This window comes from Thermothelomyces thermophilus, chromosome 4 (genome assembly GCF_000226095.1).
Source record: "Thermothelomyces thermophilus ATCC 42464 chromosome 4, complete sequence".
In the NCBI taxonomy this organism is placed as follows: Eukaryota; Fungi; Ascomycota; class Sordariomycetes; order Sordariales; family Chaetomiaceae; genus Thermothelomyces; species Thermothelomyces thermophilus.
In genome coordinates this window covers 589,910-608,674 of record NC_016475.1, presented here as the reverse complement: position 1 = coordinate 608,674, position 18,765 = coordinate 589,910, and the positions used below count along the sequence as shown (strand labels likewise).

Sequence of the window (18,765 nt, the reverse complement as noted above, 5' to 3'; positions counted from 1 at the left end):
TATACTACATCTAACCTACTACCTTTATAATATATATTAGATTTTTAACTAGACCCGGTATTAGAACTCTCCTAGAAAGGACTACCGTAAGAAGAATATAAAGTAAAAGCGATCCTCGTAGCTAGGAATACGAAGGGGAGAGGAAATTAACACGATATACTAGTAAAATGGAAAGGATATAACACCCTAACTTAGGAACCGTTAGAAAATCTAGAAAACATTAAGGCGTTCGACGCGTTCGAGCAGGAATAGAGAGACATATATCACTATAATAGACCGATTACGAATAGGAGGCAGGGGAGAGTACAAAAGCAAACGATATAAATTTTTCGTACAGGTAGGCGAACCCGGGGCGAACAAGCGGCAGGCGCGTCGCGGTCGTGTCGCAGACGCGTCGCGACTACGTTACAGACGTGCCTATAGAGATAGTCTAATTACAAAAACAAAACAAATATACTAACTAGCGCGCGACGCGCTTACTCTACGACCTCCTCTTCCTTATCCTCCCCCTTTAAAATAATGGTTATGGTGGCGAGGGTAGGGTTATTGCGGATATAGACTAGGTATACCGCGCGCTTGACGGGCGAGGAAGAGCGGTAGGCGCGGGAACGGCCGAAGTTAATTGGCATAGGTATAGGGCGCGTAGAGGCGCTCGAGTAGGCGCGGTAGGTAGGCGACGGCGTGCCTAGGACGTAAGCGACGAGGGTAGCATTAATATTGACTAAAGTTAATATATTCTCGTTCGTATATTATATCTAGTATAGTATACTATCGTTCTATACTATAGTATAGTATATAAGCTGCCTAGTAGCTTATAGGGTAGGGTTAGGGCCGGTAGTAGGCTAGACGATATTACTATAATAAGTAGGGGTATTAGGGGTGGCGATAATAGCGATTAAGGCGAAGTCGTTATTAGAACGATAAGAACTTACGGCTAGGGCAGGGGCAAAGGCGGCCTATCTAGGCAAATAGTTAGACTAGGCAGCCTCGAAGAGCGTAAAGAACTTAGGCATTAGGATAACACGACAGGCGCCCTAATTAGCAGTCTTATAGCAGGCAGGGGAGGTAAGGGCAGTGCCGGCATTATAACAACCTATAATTTTCTTAATATCTATATATAGGTAAGGGTTATTAGCCTAGATGTCACAGAAATATACATGCAGCTACCGCCTGGGCCACCGATACAAACGGGCCAATCAAGCCAAAGAATGATAGACCAATCAGGACAGGATCACACTTAGCAAGAATGATCCCAGCAGAGGATCACTAGCTCACGTCGTAAGCCAGGTAAGCTAGTACAGAGGATCACCACGACCGCTAGTGATCCCAGGATTATATATACATATAGATAGTCACTTGTTATAGTGGACTCTAGGAGTTCACCAGTGGTAATAATCACAATCACAGTACTCATACTAAGCATTACTAACTACTATAAGAGACAACTCTAGTGTTATTATAAACCCTTTAGCTTCACCAAATCCCTCAGATGACTTACGCCCTTGTCTGCTTTACCTACCTCTATCTAGACCCTTTTAGAAGAAGTCTAAGTTAGGTTCGTCATACATTATTACTACTCCCTTTGTTCTGTTATAGTTTAGAATGGAGGTGACTTTGACCTCGATACCGATATAGCTATCGACGTCATAGCCAAATAACTGCTTACCTAGCTTAGTCAACTCTAACAGCAGATCTAGGAGTTAGACCAAAGAGACAAGGCTACTCAAGCTCGAATTAAGGAACTCGAGAACGGCGAAAAGTATTTATAGAAATTGATTAACGAGGCCTACGCCAAAATCGAGACACTCGAGACCGTCAAAGTAAGCCGTATCAAGATCGAACTACCCGGCAAATATAGAGGAACTAAGGAGGATCTTATAGGATTCCTAACAAACCTCTGATCCTACTTCCGGCTTAATAATGACAAGTTTCCGGACGAAAAAGCCAAAGTCCTTTATATAGCTATGAGACTAGAGGGCAAGGCACTTAGATAGTTTGAGCCTATATAGAACGACTATCTCACTAAGGAAGACAAAGACGACCGAGACGTGTTTATATAGGTAGTCTTCTAATCTTATAACTATTTCGAAGAAGAGCTTCGGAAGGTTTTTAGTAACAAAGACAAGAAAATTTATATATAAGAAAGACTTGCTAATCTCCGATAGACTAAGTTAGTAACCTCCTACACTATATAGTTTAGATGGGACATATTTAAGTCTTAGCTTAACGACGAGGCATTAATATAATTATTCTATAATAGCCTAAAGGAAAAGGTTAAAGATGAGCTATATAAGTACGATCGGCCTAAGACTCTAGACGAATATATTATATAGGCTATTAGAATCGATAATCGGCTCTATATATAAGAGTAGCAGAAACGAGGTCGAACGAACAGAACTATAGTCAAGGCTAACAATAGGAAAAAACGGACATACGCCAGTACCTCGTATAGGATATACCCTAGAGCTATAGATATAGATATAATATAGAAGCAGGACTAGAAGAAGACGACCAAAGACAAGTCTAATATTACCTACTATAACTATAGAAAGAAAGGGCACTATAAGCAAGAATGTCGAAGCCCGAAGAAAGAGTAGAAGCTAGTCCCTAGAAAAGAAATTGTAGATATTAATGAAACTACTAAGAACGTTACCAAAGTAATAGCCACGAGCTACAAAGATAAGGATAGTAATATAGACAGTTTTGGACACGACGGCAATAGAGAAGATAGACAAGTATTATACTCCGAACTAGTCACTATAAACCTAGAGACAAGTCTCGCTAAATAGGACACGGCAAGAGAGTACGTACTACTAATTTCGACTCTCCTAGCCTTGAGACAGTGGGGTTTCACGATCATACAAAGGCAGGATAGATCGTAGACGACCGACACCTAAGGAACCGAAAGACCTAGACCTAATGTTCTATTCCTCTAGGAACGAATCGAAGGGTACTATAACGAAGTTTTCCGGCTTAATACGGAATTATACAAACAGGATAAATGTTTGACTTAACTCGCCTAGTAAAGCGATAAGATAAGGGACGAGACAAGGGAACTCTAATATATCGTAGAAACTATCAAAGGAGAATAGCTTATAATATATAATAGACCTAATAGCTATACCGAGTACCTTGACAATTAGCAACTTAGTAACAACGTACGGAACCTAGAATATTAGTTTATACGCGCGAACCGTAGAAAAGACAAGCATATATAGGAAAGCTACTAGAAGAAACACTCCTACCTTAGCATTAGAGTACCTATAGTCTACGTACAGTAGGAAGGATTTAGGAGAGAATTCTAATACCTCCCAGGCAACGCTATATAACTACACCCTCGATACGAAGCATATACACAAGTGCCCTGGTTCTAGTATATAGCATACGAATGCCGATACCACTTCCGCGACAAATTCGAAAACAATCACTGGCTAACCTGACAAGGAAATGAGGACAGGAGCTTACGCCCTATAGAGTAGGTCTACGATATAGAAAACAGAGCGGCCGAATTGCTCTGGAAGATTGAAGACTAGAGTCTAGAAGGCATTACGATAGTTCCAAAGCAGGCCTAGCCTAGGTACTACGGAATAGGACGAGACATATAGGACTTATGCTAGAGCAACGATTACCTCTACCATACGGACGAAAAGAAGTTACGAATTCGGGAGCTTCAGATAAAGCTATAGTATATATAACAGAAAGCGGAACAGACCTAATGGTAGGAAGCCGCAAGCACTTAATGGCTTATAGAAATAAGCACGATAGATAAAGCTACTATTAGCTAAATAACCGAAGAGGTCAACACTGACCTAGGAAACAGGTCAGGGCCCTTCGAGGGGCCTAAAAACCATTAACGCCTATATAGCGGCAAGTGGTAGCACAGTACAAGAGGAACTACTACAAGAGACTACTATATCGAGACCTCCTGGCAGAAACATAGGAAATCGCCGCAATCTTTAGACGACGACGGCACGACAAACGACTATAGATAATAGCACAATAGGAATAGCACGAAATGCTCGTACTAGTAGATAGTAGAGCAGAGATAAACCTGATTTTGCCGACGCTTATAAACTAGCTATAGATACCCTAGAGAATAAAGCGGAAGTATAGCATAGTCAAAGGACCATTTCTAACGTAATAGGTATATAAGGAGACCAAACCAATTGATATTACTATAGTAAGGAAGACTATAGCAGTCGTATTTAGTATTATAGATATAGACAATGACAAAGATATAATATTAGGGTTACTATAGTATAAAGATTATAACCCGGACATTAGCTAGAAGAATGGTAGCCACTTACGACCCTAAATAGAGTCGTATTTGACTAGCGAGATAGGGAGTACACAAGGATCACAAGAGGACAATGCTCGAGGAAAGGCATATCCCACGGATCTACCATAAAAGACAGGCAATAATAGACTGACTACTATAGACTCTAGAAGAAGCGGTAAAACGATAACGACGATATAATAGGAGGAACGAGCTAAACCGCCGATAGCTGTTCTCTCCGTTGACGAATATAGAGCACTATAACTAGAGTAGTAGGTCGAGACAGGAGAAATCGCTAGCATCGCTATAGATAGAACCAAGTTCGCATACTATTAGAAAACCGAGAGACAAGACAAGACTAGGGAAGTACTAAAGGAATACGAAGGACACCTAGCATTCGAACCGAAACATCTAGAAGGGCTACTAGAACATGGCCTATAGGATTACGAGATCAAGCTTAAGGAAGGAGCATAACTAAAGTTCTTTAAGATTTACTACACGAGCTAGACGTAGAATAAAGAACTTAAACAATATTTAGAGGAGAACCTTTAAAGAGGATATATCTGCCTATCGACATCGCTAGCAGGCTACCTAATCCTATTTATACCTAAGAAAGATGGAAAGCTATAGTTATATGTCGACTATTAGTAACTTAACGAATAGACCGTGAAAAACCGATACCCATTACCACTAATCTCACGGCTCCGAGATCAGTTAGCAGGAGCCTAATATTTCACGCGTCTTGACTTGCTATTAGCCTATAACTATATACAGATCAAAGAAGGCAACGAGTGGAAAATGGCCTTTAGGATATCCTATAGCTACTATAAGTACCTTGTTATGCTATTCGGACTTATAAACGCGCTAGTAACGTTCTAAGCCCTGATTAATCAAGCTATCCGACCCTTTCTCGACAAATTTACAGTATATTATCTCGACGATATACTCATCTTCTCTAAGACAATAGATAAATACTAGAAACACGTAAGAGTAGTACTAGACATGCTATATATATATAAGCTATCAGTTAACAAGGAAAAGAGCGAATTCTACGTTAGGAAAACGGTATTTTTAGGGTACAAAATATCCCTAAGACAAATCTAGATAAAACCTTCAAAGGTTAAAGCCATCAAGAATTAGCTACGACTAACGATAGTCATAGAAGTACAAAGCTTTATCAGATTTACAAACTTCTACCGAATGTTCATTAGGAACTTTAGAGTGATCGCACGACCTTTACACGAACTTACTAAGAAGAATGCTAAATTCCAATGGGAAAGACAATACGAGCAAGCATTTATATAGATCTATAATACCATCACTAAAGACCTAGTACTAGTACTACCGGACCCTAAGAGGCTATTTGAGGTAGAAACGGACGCTTTAGACTATACTATCGGAGGACAATTAGGACAACGAGATAGACAAGGAAAGCTATATCCTATAGCCTTCTTTTTAAAAAAGCTCGACAGACTACGTCTTAATTATCCGATCTACAATAAGGAACTACTTACAATTGTTAAAGCTTTCAAGGAATGGCAACTATACCTTAGCGGTACAATTAAACTAGTATAAGTATATATAGATCACAAGAATTTGCAATACTTTATAATGATAAAGGAGCTTAACGGACGACAAATACGATAGGCAGAATTCCTTATAGAATTCAATTTTAAGATCTGCTACAAGAAGGGCAAAGAAAACGTACAAACGGACATCTTAAGCCGACAAACAGATCACATGAAAGGACAAACAGAAATAACACCACTATTGTTTAAGGAACAAGCAGACGGAACGCTATATCACGAAACGCAGACACCTATAAAAGATGATCTACTCGACTTATTCCTAGAATGTTACGTAATCTTTCGAGAAAAAAGGATTAACAAGATATAGTATTAAGTAATACCTAGACTACCGGTACCTAACGGAGTAGAAGAAAGAGATAGGAAACTCCAGTACCGAGGCAAAGTATATATCTACAACGGGGATCAATAGCTGCGAATGATTTGAGAACTCTACAAGTCGAAACTCGGAGGATATAAAGGAGTCACGAAAACTATTACACAAGTCAAGAAATACTACGACTTTCTACAGTTAACGGCACGAGTCAAGGAAGTCGTACAAAGCTATAACATCTATAACCAAAGCAAAACGGCACAACATAAGCCATATAGGCTACTTTAGCTACTGCCAACACCTGACAAACTATAGAGTTTGGTCATAATAGACTTTATTACGAAGCTGCCAGAATCTAAGGATATAGCTATAGGAGTGATCTATGATAGTATCCTTACTATAGTAGATTACCTGACTAAATAGGTATACTTCTTCCCTTATAAGGAATCCTAGATAGCTAAACAGCTAGCAGACGTAATCTATTAGCAAGTTGCATTAGTATATACTTGGCCGCGTGAATGGATCACCGATAGAGATACCAAATTCGCATTAAAGTTCTAACAAGCGTTAATACAACGATTAAGCATTAATAGCAAACTGTTAATAGTATATCACCTATAGACTGATAGACAAACGGAGCGACTAAACCAAATCGTCAAACAGTATCTCCATTCTTACATCAACTACTAACAAAACGACTAGGTCATACTATTACCAATAGCATAGCTCGCTTATAACACGACGCTAACGGAAACGACTAAGGCCATACCATTCTTCGCAAACTATAGATATAAAGCAGACCTTAGACAAGGACTAGAGATCACGGTGCCAAGAGCAGCAGTCAAAGCAGAACAAATGTACACACTATATAAAAAGCTCAAAAAGGAACTCGAGTTTGTCAAAACGAGGATAAAGAACTACTATAACAAACATAGGCTCGAGGGACCTTACCTAAAGAGGGGAGACAAAGTTTACCTAATCTTACGACACCTATAAACCAAACGACTAAGCAAGAAGCTAGACTTTAAGAAATTAGGACTATTCGTTATTAAAGAGCGAATCTTGACATCTAACTATTGACTATCGTTACTATTATCTATACGACTATAGACAGACGTTTTTTATATTTCACTCTTAGAACCAGCGCCAAAGGATGCCAAGATTACTATAAATATCGAAGCAAAGGACGAAGAGGAAGAATAGGACATTAAAGAAATTCTAAATTCACGCATTGTTAACAGAGAACTACAATATCTAGTCAAATAGCTTGATTTTAGACTAGAAGACAACTTATAGGAACCTATTAAGAACCTAAATTGCCCTAAGAAACTTTAGCAGTTCCACCGCTAAAACCTAGATCGACCATAGGCACTAGCTCAGACAAAACGGCCAAGTCGGCCTCTGACAAATCTAGGCCTAAAGAGGACTAGTCAAACAAAACATTAGCACCCTAGGACCGTACGTCACTGATGACACGTGCCTCGGAATCCTACACCCTCCGTTCTTCCGCCTCCATTTCCTCTAGAGACTATATACCTTGACAAAACAGCTTGGAACCCCGCTCCTTCAAGAAATGTTTCTAGTGACGAAGACGAGCCAATCGACCGATAGCCGTCTAAAGTTAAGTTTAAAGAACGAAAAGGGCCTCTTTAGCATTAGCCTCTTCTTATTCTACGCGTTTTTGTTTAAATATAATCTTCATTACTATAAAAGATTAGCTATAAACATTAAGGCAATAACCAGGCTATAAATAAATAGATGCTATATTAGAACCATCGTAAGAACGACCCTAATATATATACTTGCTATAGCAAGAAGAGCCTAATACCATACGATAAGCCAAGTTCTGCTTGAAACACTACGAACACGGTATGACGTCTATACCAGAGGAGTTAATAAAAGAAGCAAGCGCGGCACGCTATTAGGATTTCGAAGATCGGCGCTTAGAGATATGATCTGCCATCTTGTTAGCTACTAGCAGTACGGAAAAAGGGAAAAATTATAAGGCATATATAGAAAAGGATATTAGCGCTATTTAAAACGACCTAAAGAGGGCTTTTAGGTCGAAAGCCTTAGAAGGAAGGCATCATATTACGGAAATATATATATAGCTACTGCCTAGGCCACCGACACAAACGGGCCAATCAAGCCAAAGAATGATAGACCAATTAGGACAGGATCACACTTGGCAAGAAATGATCCTAGCAGAGGATCACTAGCTCACGTCATGAGCCAGGTAAGCTAGTACGGAGGATCACCACGACTACTAGTGATCCTAGGATTATATATACATGTAGATAGTCACTCGTTATAGTGGACTCTAGGAGTTTACCAGTGGTAATAATCATAATCATAGTACTTATACTAAGCACTGCCGACTACTGTAAGAGACAACTCTAGTGTTGTTGTAAACCCTTTGGCTTCACCGAATCCCTTAGACGACTTGCGCCCTTGTCCGCTTCACCTACCTCTGTCTGGACCCTTTTAGAAGAAGTCTGAGTTAGGTTCGTCACACTAGAGCTATAGATCCTAAACGTAACTCCTATAGCTCTTATAGTACATTATATAGAAAGCGCCCTAACCCTAGATATACTTGACCTTATCGCCTTTTAGAAGTTAGTTAACATACGATAGGTAGTATTACTACTTCTTAGGTTATAGCTTAAACTCCTTATTAGAGGAGTCGCCCTTAATGGTATACCTACTAAGGGAAAGGTTAGCATTCTTATGCTATAAAATAAGGAGTTAGTCCGTGCCTTATATATATATATAATAGCTAAAATTAGTACAGGTAAGGGAAAAACTTATATAGCAATCTTCATTCTTATTACTACCAAGGTAGTAACTACTACTACTATTACCAAGCAAACTAGTAGCTATCGATATACTAGATAGATACTAATTAAAAAAAAAAAAAAAAAAACTTAAGAGTGTAATAGGGGCGTAGGTAGCGAGTGTAGTTATAGGAGGCAGGGGCGGTTAGAGGGTATAGAGGAAGAGAGTTAGTTATAGGTAAGAAAAAATTAAGAGGAGGAGGGAAAAGGAGGGGGTATTTATAGGTATAGGAAGAGGGCGATAGGGGAGCGCGCCAGGCCTAGGCAGACTACTTATTACACGTATAACTTACTATTACGTGTACAGGTCGCGTTATTCCAATAACAAAGGGAAAGAGGTACGGGTTTCATCCGAACTCGAACAGCTACCTATTCGCGTATGATATGCCATTATACATATGGGTCATATTATTATAGCAACAAAGAAAGGAAGGCACGGAACCCGCTCATAGGACCGATATGTAGGGCGCGATACAGGGCAGGTTAGCCTAGCGACCGCGAAAAAAAAAAAAAAAGAGGGGGGGTATATTATAGGCCCGGGCTACACCCGGGCTAGACAATGCCCGGGCTTTACCTAGGCACGGAACAGACCCACCCTGCCCTACTCACCCACGCCCTACGGGTCCGCGGAGCGTTCGTTGCTCGTTCGTAACTCGTCCGGTGGACACGCGGCCAAGGCCTAGTTAGGGCCCGACCTAGAGCCTAACCGGGCCCTACCTAGGTCATAACGTATATACTTAAAAGGCGCCCCTCTATATAACTCTTGTATTCTTTCTCATTTTCCTCTCTAAGGTAGTCGAATAGAATATTGTACGCTTATCTGTAGTTGCTATAAGGCTAGTACATTATAATAGGTATATGAAGGTAAGAGTTTAAGATTAATACTACTTTCTATAGCTTAAGTCTAGTGGTATGTCGGTATATACCTTGCTAAACTGATTATTGTAGTATCGTTATCCTACTTTATCTTATAAATGGTAAGCCTATATTAGTATCTTACCTAGCTCTTGAAATTCTAGATAACTCCTATAATCTAGTCTAGCGACTTTATTATTAGGAAGAAAGGGAAGAGCTTCCTACTATACTTATTAATAATTATAAGTAGCTATTATAATCTATTAATTACTTTAGGATAGTTAAATAGATCCTAGGCTACTTGCTAGAATAGGCGTATAGACTTCTGCTTAGGTAGTGTTTTCCTAGAGATAACCTTGCTTATATAAGTATAAGCGTAGCTCTTATACTTAATACGTGCTATCCCCTTAATATAGACGTTTCTAGCATTGTTAATAAGTGCTTTTAACGCTTCTAGTCCGAGATAGCTAGCTCTTAAGTACCAAAGATCCTCGGTATCTTCTCTTACGGTAGGTAATACTTATATCTAGGACCTTCTACTGTATATAGTAAACACGTTCTATAAGGATATATAAATGTTTATAGTACCTGCTTTACTAATTTGAACGTAGTCTAGGAGGCTTAAGTAGTAGAAAAGTAGCTTATATTCGAGGAAGGTAAAATTATACTTATATTCTAATTTACAAAGTATAATATTATTTTCTAGTATTCCGAAACGTAATAAGTAATCTAAGCTATAGTACCAAGCGCCTGCCTTAAGTAATAGAGCTTCTAGGATAATATTAATATAGAATCCTTTAATAAAAGCGATATCCTTAAGTGTCAAGCTCTTAATATATAGTCTATATAGTCTATTTAGAACGTTCTTAATCACCTAAGTACCCTTCCTACTAATAGGAAAGGTCGTTATACCTGCTTTAACGAACTTAGGATCTTCTACCTTAACAAATGTCCTAGGTAAAAGGAACTTCTTATCATTAACTAAGTAGGTCGCGTTATATAAGTCTAGTAAAGTGCTTTCCAAAAGAGGATAACGTTATAGAGCGACTATATTAAATGCCTTATAATAAGTCAAGAGCTTGCTAAGTAGCTAAGGGCTAATAATTAACGTATTAAGGGAACTAGGGTATCCTGCCCCTAACTACCTAGAATAGGATAGCTCCCCCTACTTGGTAATAAGTTGATTTTTTAGTCTAGCCTACTTCGGCTCATCAAGCTCCTAGCAAATCCTCTTACATTCCTTGTTGGAAAGGTATAAGCGTTACTCGTTACTATAGACGGCTTGCTTAAATATATAGTAATCTACTAGATCCTATAAATATCTTAGACGCTTATAAGGATATCTCGTATTATACTACTAAGCGCGTAAGTCTCTGCCTCTCTCCTTACCACTCTTTTAAGCTATAGGAAGTGTTAGTATATAAGTTATCAAGAAGATTCTATACTTCCGAGAGACTCTAGGTTATATATCGTTATTAATTAGGATCTCGGCCATTGTAACAAGGGTACTAAGCTCCGGAAGTGGCTATCCTATACTATTAGCGAGCTCGATTTCTATCCTCTTGTTTACTATCTAAGTTAGTAAAATACGTATAGTAATAGTATTAAGAAAGGTGTAAAGTCCTTATATACCCTATACTTTTAGGATGTTATATTAGATAGCTTATTAGAAGGTAATATTAAAGTTATGGATCTAATGCTATAGATTAACTCCTAAACGCTTAGCTACGTTGAGACTAGCTATATATTATACCATAACTATCGTATAGAGCGTTATGACAGATAGTATAAGTATAGAGCAAAGTGCCTAGATAATCCCCCTAATAAGATTAATATCCTTCTTCCTATATACTTTTATAGCTTTGTAAAGTTTAAAATCTATAGTATATACTAGCTAGCGTTATAGCTATTCTATCTGCTTACTAACATCTATAATATATATAATATCTTTATAAAAGGAGTCTTATAGTTATATAAATTTGGCTATAATAGCTATATTAGAAGGTATTAAATCTATAGATATTAAAGGTAATAATCCTTCTAAAAATTACTCTTAAGAAGCTAGGATAAGGTTATCTCTAGCTTACTTATAGGTTAGGCACTATAGAACTTCTAGATCTAGCTCGTAGTCACCGTTAGGGTTGACAAATCCCTATATATTAGCAAATTTAGCCTATAATTATAGTTCGATATACTATAAGTTCTAGGAACTAGGCCTTATTAGGTATATAGAAGTCTTAACTAGGATCTCAGATATAATAGACATATCGTCAAAAGTATATTAAAGTAAGGTAAGAGAGTTTATAATAGAAGAAGCTACCACTAATATTAAAGATACGTCGGTAGAGGAGTAGTTAAGGCGCCGGGCTTATAACTGCCAAATGTAGTAATAAGCTTCCGGGAGCGTTAAAAGCAGTTTGAAGTAGGTGGCTATACGAAGGAAAAGAGTGCCTTGTTGAACTATCTACAAAGGGGATAAAACGACTGATATTTATAGACAAAGGAACTGGCTAAAGCGTTAAACAGCCTTATATAGCTGTGGCATATATGTGGCTAATACTCTCAGAAGCTCTACAGCTTCTGACACGGATCAAATAAACCAGGTTAGGCTTCTGAATTCTTTCGTCGCCAATTTTTTAGAGTATTGGTTATGGGTATCTTAGCATTCTCCCAACCTCGGATATGTCTGGCAGTCTTGTAACAACAGTATTCCACCGCGTCAAGTTCTAGATATTACATTTCCCTTTCCCATTTCCCATTTCCCGTAACCTTCCCGCAACCAGATCGAGAATCACCAGCCTAGGTATCTCTCCCTAAACAGCAGAACATATTTTGGGAGACATTCAAGCACCTCCATTTCTCAACGAAACCCGCCGTCAGAAAGTGACGAGGACGGGCCTCGCGATTGTTTATTTGAGGCAAAATTAGCGACCACAAACAAAGAAAGGGACAAAGGAGGGAAGAAAAGAAGGAAGAAAAGAAGGAAGAAAAGAAGAAAGGAAAGAAGGAAGGAAAAACGGAAAGAAGGAAAGAAGAAAAGAAGGAAGAAAAGAAGGAAGGACGGAACGAGTAATTAAATAAACCAGCTTTGGCTCTTGGTCCATCACCTCTCACTCGTTTTTCCCCCAAGGGTTGACCCAGGGCCTGCACTTGTTGGCAGCGCAGTAGCCGGCGCAGCAGGGGCCGACCCACTGGCCGTCGCGGTAACAGTCGCCGTAGGTGGGCACGCACATGCCCTGGCAGCTGACGCTGATGATGGGGGTGGGGGGTCCGACCATGATCTGGTTGACGCCCTCGGGCGAGATGCTGCTGGCCAGGGTCGCGTCGTTCTGCGTCTCGAACTTGCACTGATAGAAGGCGTTGTAGTCGGGCGCGTCAATGATGTTGACCGAGAGGTCGCTGTCTGTTTCCCCCCCCCCGGCGCAGCAGGTCATGGTTAGTATGAATGATAGGCCGTGTCGGGTAAGATAGCTGAGGATGGCTCTTATATATGAGGGGTATAAACTTACTGGTCTTGTGGACGCTGCCGTCGGCGGGAATGGCGAGGGAGTACTCTGCCGGACCGGCGTGGAAGATGAGGTGCACTGTCTGGACCTCGTCCCGCTCCTCGATGACGGGCATGGCAGAGGCCATAGCCAAGAGGCCGAAGGCCGTGGCGAGCATGCTGAGGCACTTCATGGTGTTGTAAGTGTAAGAGGTAGGCCTTTGGCTGTCAAGGTGTTGTTGTTGGTATCGTTGTTGCAATCAGCAGGATGAATGGCAACAGGCAGGTTATACTTGTCTCTTGAGTATAATTAAGTAGAGTAATGCCAGCCTTGAACCAGAACTGGGCACACACCTGGGCGCGGTCATTGACACTTATACCAGTTTGGTCCCCTTACAGAAACTTAATTGTACTGCGCGGGTATAGGCGGCTAGAACGCACCACGATTGCCCTGCTGCCTAGGTATCCAACCACCTATTAATTAACTATCCAACAGTCTCCTCTCGCCGCTGCTACCTGAACAGGGGCGGAACTAGTCAGGCGGGATCCGTTCGTCGTGTATTAACTAGTGTAAGCCTGGTCAAGTCCAAGACGGCATGCATACATCACCATCGGCTTTCGAACGAGCCAAACAACACAAGTCAATGTCACGTTGTCTTCGGGAGCGACGGTGGCAATACGAAGCAACGGCTTGGCATCCCGGGCGTGGCGTCGGGAAACAACTCAGCAGCTGATCCTCGATTCGCGGCAGAGGTCAGGCCATGGTCCGTCATGATTTGATAGGACCCTTTGTCCTCCCCACCGGATGCGGGATACGACCCAAGCTACTGCCAGCCAAGTGGCCCAACTCTCGGTTACCTTTCCGCACGCACACTAGTGCAGTGTCGTTAGTATAGAATATGTATGTTTGTTCCAGAGTATCTTCTCTGTCGTGTCGAGCGGTGTTGGGTTGTGAATGTCCTTGTATTGATCATACTCCACTACCTATTTACACTAGTTTAACTTCCACTAACCAGATAGTGTATGTATGTGCTATAATTATATATCCACATGCTTGGCACGGGAGACTGCGTGGACTGTGGCGGCCGACATCGAGTGCCTGTCGTGGGTGAGGGCATCGAGCCTGCGCGCACTGTAGGAAAAAAAAAAAAAAAAACGGAATCAACGGATGACGATCTGTTTGTACTTCCATGGATGTCGTGTGCGTTGGTACCTTATGTCAGCCAAGTTTGTCGTGTCGAGGATATGCTTGCTGGGGGATGTCGATCACCTAGTCTCGGTCTGGCAGGAACATTTGGTTTAGGTCGAAAACACGAGCCGTGGGCGAGAGTAAGACGGAGCAATCAGCATGCGGTGCAGTTCCCAGCTCCGCCATCAAACCATCTTTTCGCAAAATCTTGCTCCAACGCTGATTCGCCAGCGGCTGTTTGCTGTGGCAGGGCTTGAAGGCCGCAACGGGTAAGGAGAAGGACGCGCGGATTAAGGAGAAGAAGGAAAGCTCGTCGGGCGAATCGCTCTACTACAGGATCCTCCCCGAAGAATTCGCGACGTACATCAACTACACCCGGCGCCTGCATTTCGATGAGAAGCCGGACTACTCGTACCTTCGTAGGCTGCTCCGTCGTCGATTTGCAGCGGAGGGGTTCAAACACGATAACGTCTTCGACTGGACGGAGAAAAGGTTCCACGAGATGTAGAGAAAAGTCAGTCCCACGGTGCCTCTAATACAGGAACCGCAGAGACAAGCTCCGACACCGAAGAGACCCAGGAAAAACCTACGGCGGAGGGGAACTCCAAATCCAAAGAGGCCGACGAAAGGTTGTAGGGTAATCCGGTTATGGGGTCACGCCGTCTAGTACGTAACTGAGGTATTACCTTAGGCACGCTATCGAACACGAGACCAGAACCACACGCTGCTATTCCTTTGAGTAGTCCATCATATCATCTCCACCGCTTGCGATAAACTTCAGGATTCGTTCAAGGGCTTGCAGATCCCCATCCACTGTTCCCGCCTTGCCAGAATCAACCCATCCTTCAGTTCGGCCACCTCCAAAATCAACGATCCATGCATCGCCATGAACATCGATGAGAACATTGTCGGGCTTGGCATCTCCCCAAGTAATGCCAGCCCGGTGCAAGGCAGCCAGTGTATCTTGGATTTGCTGCGCCCACCGATCCTTCAAGGCATCAGGCGTCTCAGGTCCGACAGCAAACGTGAGAAGAGTGTCTTCCTCGATAGGATACAGCAGCAAGCCGATCAGCTGGTTCCTCTCGTTCCGAACAACTCCGTAGAGGCGGGACGTTCGCACGCCGGCTCCAAGATTAGCGCTGTCAATCCTTTCGTACGTCTCGACTTCCTTCTTTGCCACCACGTCATCCGGCTCCGAACTCTCTTTGAAATAGAGATGTTGCTGGCCGATGCGGACTCGTGTTGGGTTCGAGTCAAAGGGATGCTCCGGGTCGTCACAGATAACCACAATCTCTGCAGGGCTAAAGGACGGAAAGGAAGTCGTCCAAGCGTCCCCGGAACTTAGGGTGGGCCAGCAATCTTCGTCCATTTCAACACGCTCAATCTCCCCAGGAGCCAGAATCTCGTCGGCTGCGGTGAGATTGCACTCAAAAGAAGCGGTGACAAGAAAGTGACTCAGAGTGAGCTGTCCGCTCCCGAGCGGCGGCGGAGCGGGTGAGAGACGCTCAAAATCGGCAAGAAATGGGGTAACTGCCCAGTCGAAGCAGTCAAGCAGAGCGGTACGGCCGGGTGCGTCTCCTTCTTCATCCGTCTCCTCGAAGGAGTCATTGTGGTTGTCGTTTTCGGAGAGCAAAAGTGCAAAATACTTTTGGAACTCCTCGGACCGAATGGGCGAGTTGCGAAAGTTTGACAACGAAACAGAAATTCTGAAGCGACTGGTGTGAAGCTGGATCTCAAGACTGAACCATTGACGCTTGTCGCCCTCGTGGGAGGTTGTGAAGCTGAGAATGCGATATCTTGGCCTCTTCTTCTCCATGGTCGTCGTTAGAGTCGAGTAAGTTGGGAGAGGCAATCGTTTTCTCTTTCGTGGAGGCAGCGCACAACGCGAGTGACTGGATTTGGGCTGGAAATGGACGAATGTGAGGAACGGCGAAAGCAGCGAGCGAGCCTTGAACTACCAAGTCGGTCCAGGATGGATTTGTTTACGTACGACCTTGGTCCATCTTAGACTGCTGTATCTTTTCACGACAGTTCTTCAAATGAGCAATGGAAGACCGTGCTCCGCCGAGGTGGTCTTATCGATAGATCAGGCGCGTACCTGCACCCCGACACCCGCGCCTCCCTTGCCTTGGACCTTACCTGCACCGGACCCCACGCCCGCGACCTTGATGGTCGGCACGGTAGTGATCGGCTTCGGCGTTTTGTGGTTATAATGATCCGCGAACAGGGAAGCTAGAAACACGCCATCGCCACCGGGGTGCTCAAAGAACTTGTTCAGTCCGTCAACGGTCCGCGGAAACTTGTTGAGATCGGCGGCAGCCTTGAGCTTCATCGACGCCCTGAGAAATGCGGTCGCGGCGGCGGTACACTTCAGGAAGTCACTCATCGTCCTGCACGCAGCGCCCGGGCAGAAGTCGACCGTCGTGGGATTCGGCATCAAAAAGTTGAAGCCGAAGTACCGGGCTCCCTTCGGATTCATCAGGGCCACTAATTATATCTTGTTCTCTTGTGGGTGGATGCGCGGATAGAACTGACGATCTTCGTATCTCTGCTACTCTGGTGGTTGGCGATGGTTCTTGAGGAAGAAGGACGGAGGCGTCCAGAGCCAACCTGCAGGAAGATGTGGGTGGCTGCAACCTCGGTAGGGCTGGAGCCCTGGTGGGCCCAGTCCACCACATGTTCACTCTTGCAGGCCTCGATGGCTGCTGCCGTCTGGTCCGTAGCCGGCTTTCTGACGGCCTTCTTCTCCCCCACGTGGTCGAGGGGCAAAAGAACCCTCAGAGTGCGCTCAAAGTGGCCAACGGCCTGAGCGAGGCGTTTCAGCTGCGGAAGGATGCATCGACTCACGTGATGACGTTTGTCACTACCCAGGCCCAGGTTCTTGGAACAAATTCCCCACCAAACCCCACCAGCAGCTCCAGCCTTCGGGTTCGCTTCAAATGCATCGACTAACTTACATACACCCTGTCAAACTCAAATCAATCCATCCTCCAATCTCCATCACCATGCCTCCCGCCGACAGTTTACCGCGTATGCCCTCTCAAGAGGTCAAAGAAATCAAGCAGCAGATGGCCCATCTCAAAGGCCAGCTCTCCCTACTCTTCGAAGAGGGGGCCCAGGCTCGCGAGATAACACCCCTCTGGCTTGAGTTCAAAACTTTGCGAAAGGAACTCAAACAACTCGAGGCGGCCAAAACCAACAAGACAACTAGCCCAAAACCTGACGCTGAGTCTACCTAGGTAGGTCCCGTGTTCCCATATTAGGAGTTCCAGGTTACACATTTGTCTAATGAAAAAGAAGATAGAGGAGGAGGAGGAGAAGAAGAAGAAAGCCAAATACGAACAAAGGCAGAAGGAATCTGTTAGAACAAGGGGTGGAAATTACCCTATAATTAGCGTCTTATAGCGTTAATACCTGACGGTGTCCAACTAGGCAGTTCTTCTACCTAACAACAACTCAATTAGTCAAGCAATTCTACCAATTAGTTTGATTGCCTTTTAAGCTCTATTATATAGTTATATTTGATATCTATCTTTATAATCTTCTAGACTATAGTTCTAACAATTAAGAGTCTTATTTACCTTAAATCTATTAAGATCTAGCTATATATAATACGTATAATGGAACTATACCGCTTGTTAACACCTACCGAAATGGAAAACCTATAATATTATCTATTATTAAAAATTTAAAGATAAAGATTATCCTTAATGGCCTAGCCGACTAGATAGCTTAGAACTACAAGTTCATTATCAAGATAAAGACCTTCTTACTCCTTGATTATTTCTAAGGTAAATAGGAACTCTTAGTAGAGCCTGGTAGCTAGTTTGACTTGATGAGGGTACTTAATAAGCTCTATAAGAAGAAGATTATCGACATACTTAATAGAAAGGATCTTAACTATATTATCTTAATCCTAGAAGATAAAGCTAAGTTAATAATATTATTAATGATTATAGAAGAACTAGTTAGCCTGACCTAATATATAAAATAATAAAAGGAAGTAATTAAAGAGGTAGAAGAATACTTTAAGATCTTTAGAATAACTATTGTCCAAGATCTTATTTATAACTATAAAGCTAAATAGAAGGATTAGTAAGTATAAAATATATAATTTAACTAGATATATTAATTCCTTATTACTATTATATTATTAGTTCTTTATAATACCTACTTTATAATAAATATTAATATATAAGAGTAGTATAATAACCTTAAGGTAGTTACC

At 42.2% G+C, this 18,765-nt stretch overlaps 5 protein-coding genes across 5 annotated transcripts; 1 reads left to right on the top strand and 4 right to left on the bottom strand.

Moving 5' to 3' along the window:
* Positions 1–476: 476 nt before the first annotated feature.
* MYCTH_2127585 (uncharacterized protein) lies at positions 477–5,994 on the bottom strand (the record flags this gene model as incomplete). Its single annotated transcript, XM_003663737.1, has 2 exons — positions 477–685; positions 5,985–5,994. 2 exons carry the CDS (start codon positions 5,992–5,994, stop codon positions 477–479), a joined length of 219 nt encoding a protein of 72 aa, XP_003663785.1.
* Positions 5,995–12,379: 6,385 nt separating this feature from the next.
* MYCTH_2305952 (uncharacterized protein) lies at positions 12,380–13,822 on the bottom strand. Its single transcript, XM_003663736.1, has 3 exons — positions 13,703–13,822; positions 13,374–13,573; positions 12,380–13,267 (listed from the first exon to the last, which is right to left on the bottom strand). The coding sequence occupies exons 2-3, from the start codon at positions 13,540–13,542 to the stop codon at positions 12,975–12,977; spliced, it is 462 nt and encodes a 153-aa protein (XP_003663784.1). The 5' UTR covers positions 13,543–13,573; positions 13,703–13,822; the 3' UTR covers positions 12,380–12,974.
* Positions 13,823–14,760: 938 nt separating this feature from the next.
* MYCTH_52807 (uncharacterized protein) lies at positions 14,761–15,045 on the top strand (the record flags this gene model as incomplete). The annotated part of the gene is made up of 1 exon (XM_003663735.1): positions 14,761–15,045. A coding segment is annotated over one exon (285 nt), but the record flags the coding sequence as incomplete, so codon positions are not given.
* A 75-nt stretch (positions 15,046–15,120) lies between these two features.
* Positions 15,121–16,488, bottom strand: MYCTH_2305950 (uncharacterized protein). The gene has a single exon (XM_003663734.1). The coding sequence runs from the start codon at positions 16,351–16,353 to the stop codon at positions 15,265–15,267; it is 1,089 nt and encodes a 362-aa protein (XP_003663782.1). The 5' UTR covers positions 16,354–16,488; the 3' UTR covers positions 15,121–15,264.
* On the bottom strand, positions 16,489–17,151 carry MYCTH_2305949 (uncharacterized protein). The gene has a single exon (XM_003663733.1). It carries the CDS (start codon positions 17,014–17,016, stop codon positions 16,624–16,626), a length of 393 nt encoding a protein of 130 aa, XP_003663781.1. The 5' UTR covers positions 17,017–17,151; the 3' UTR covers positions 16,489–16,623.
* Between the last annotated feature and the right edge of the window lie 1,614 nt (positions 17,152–18,765).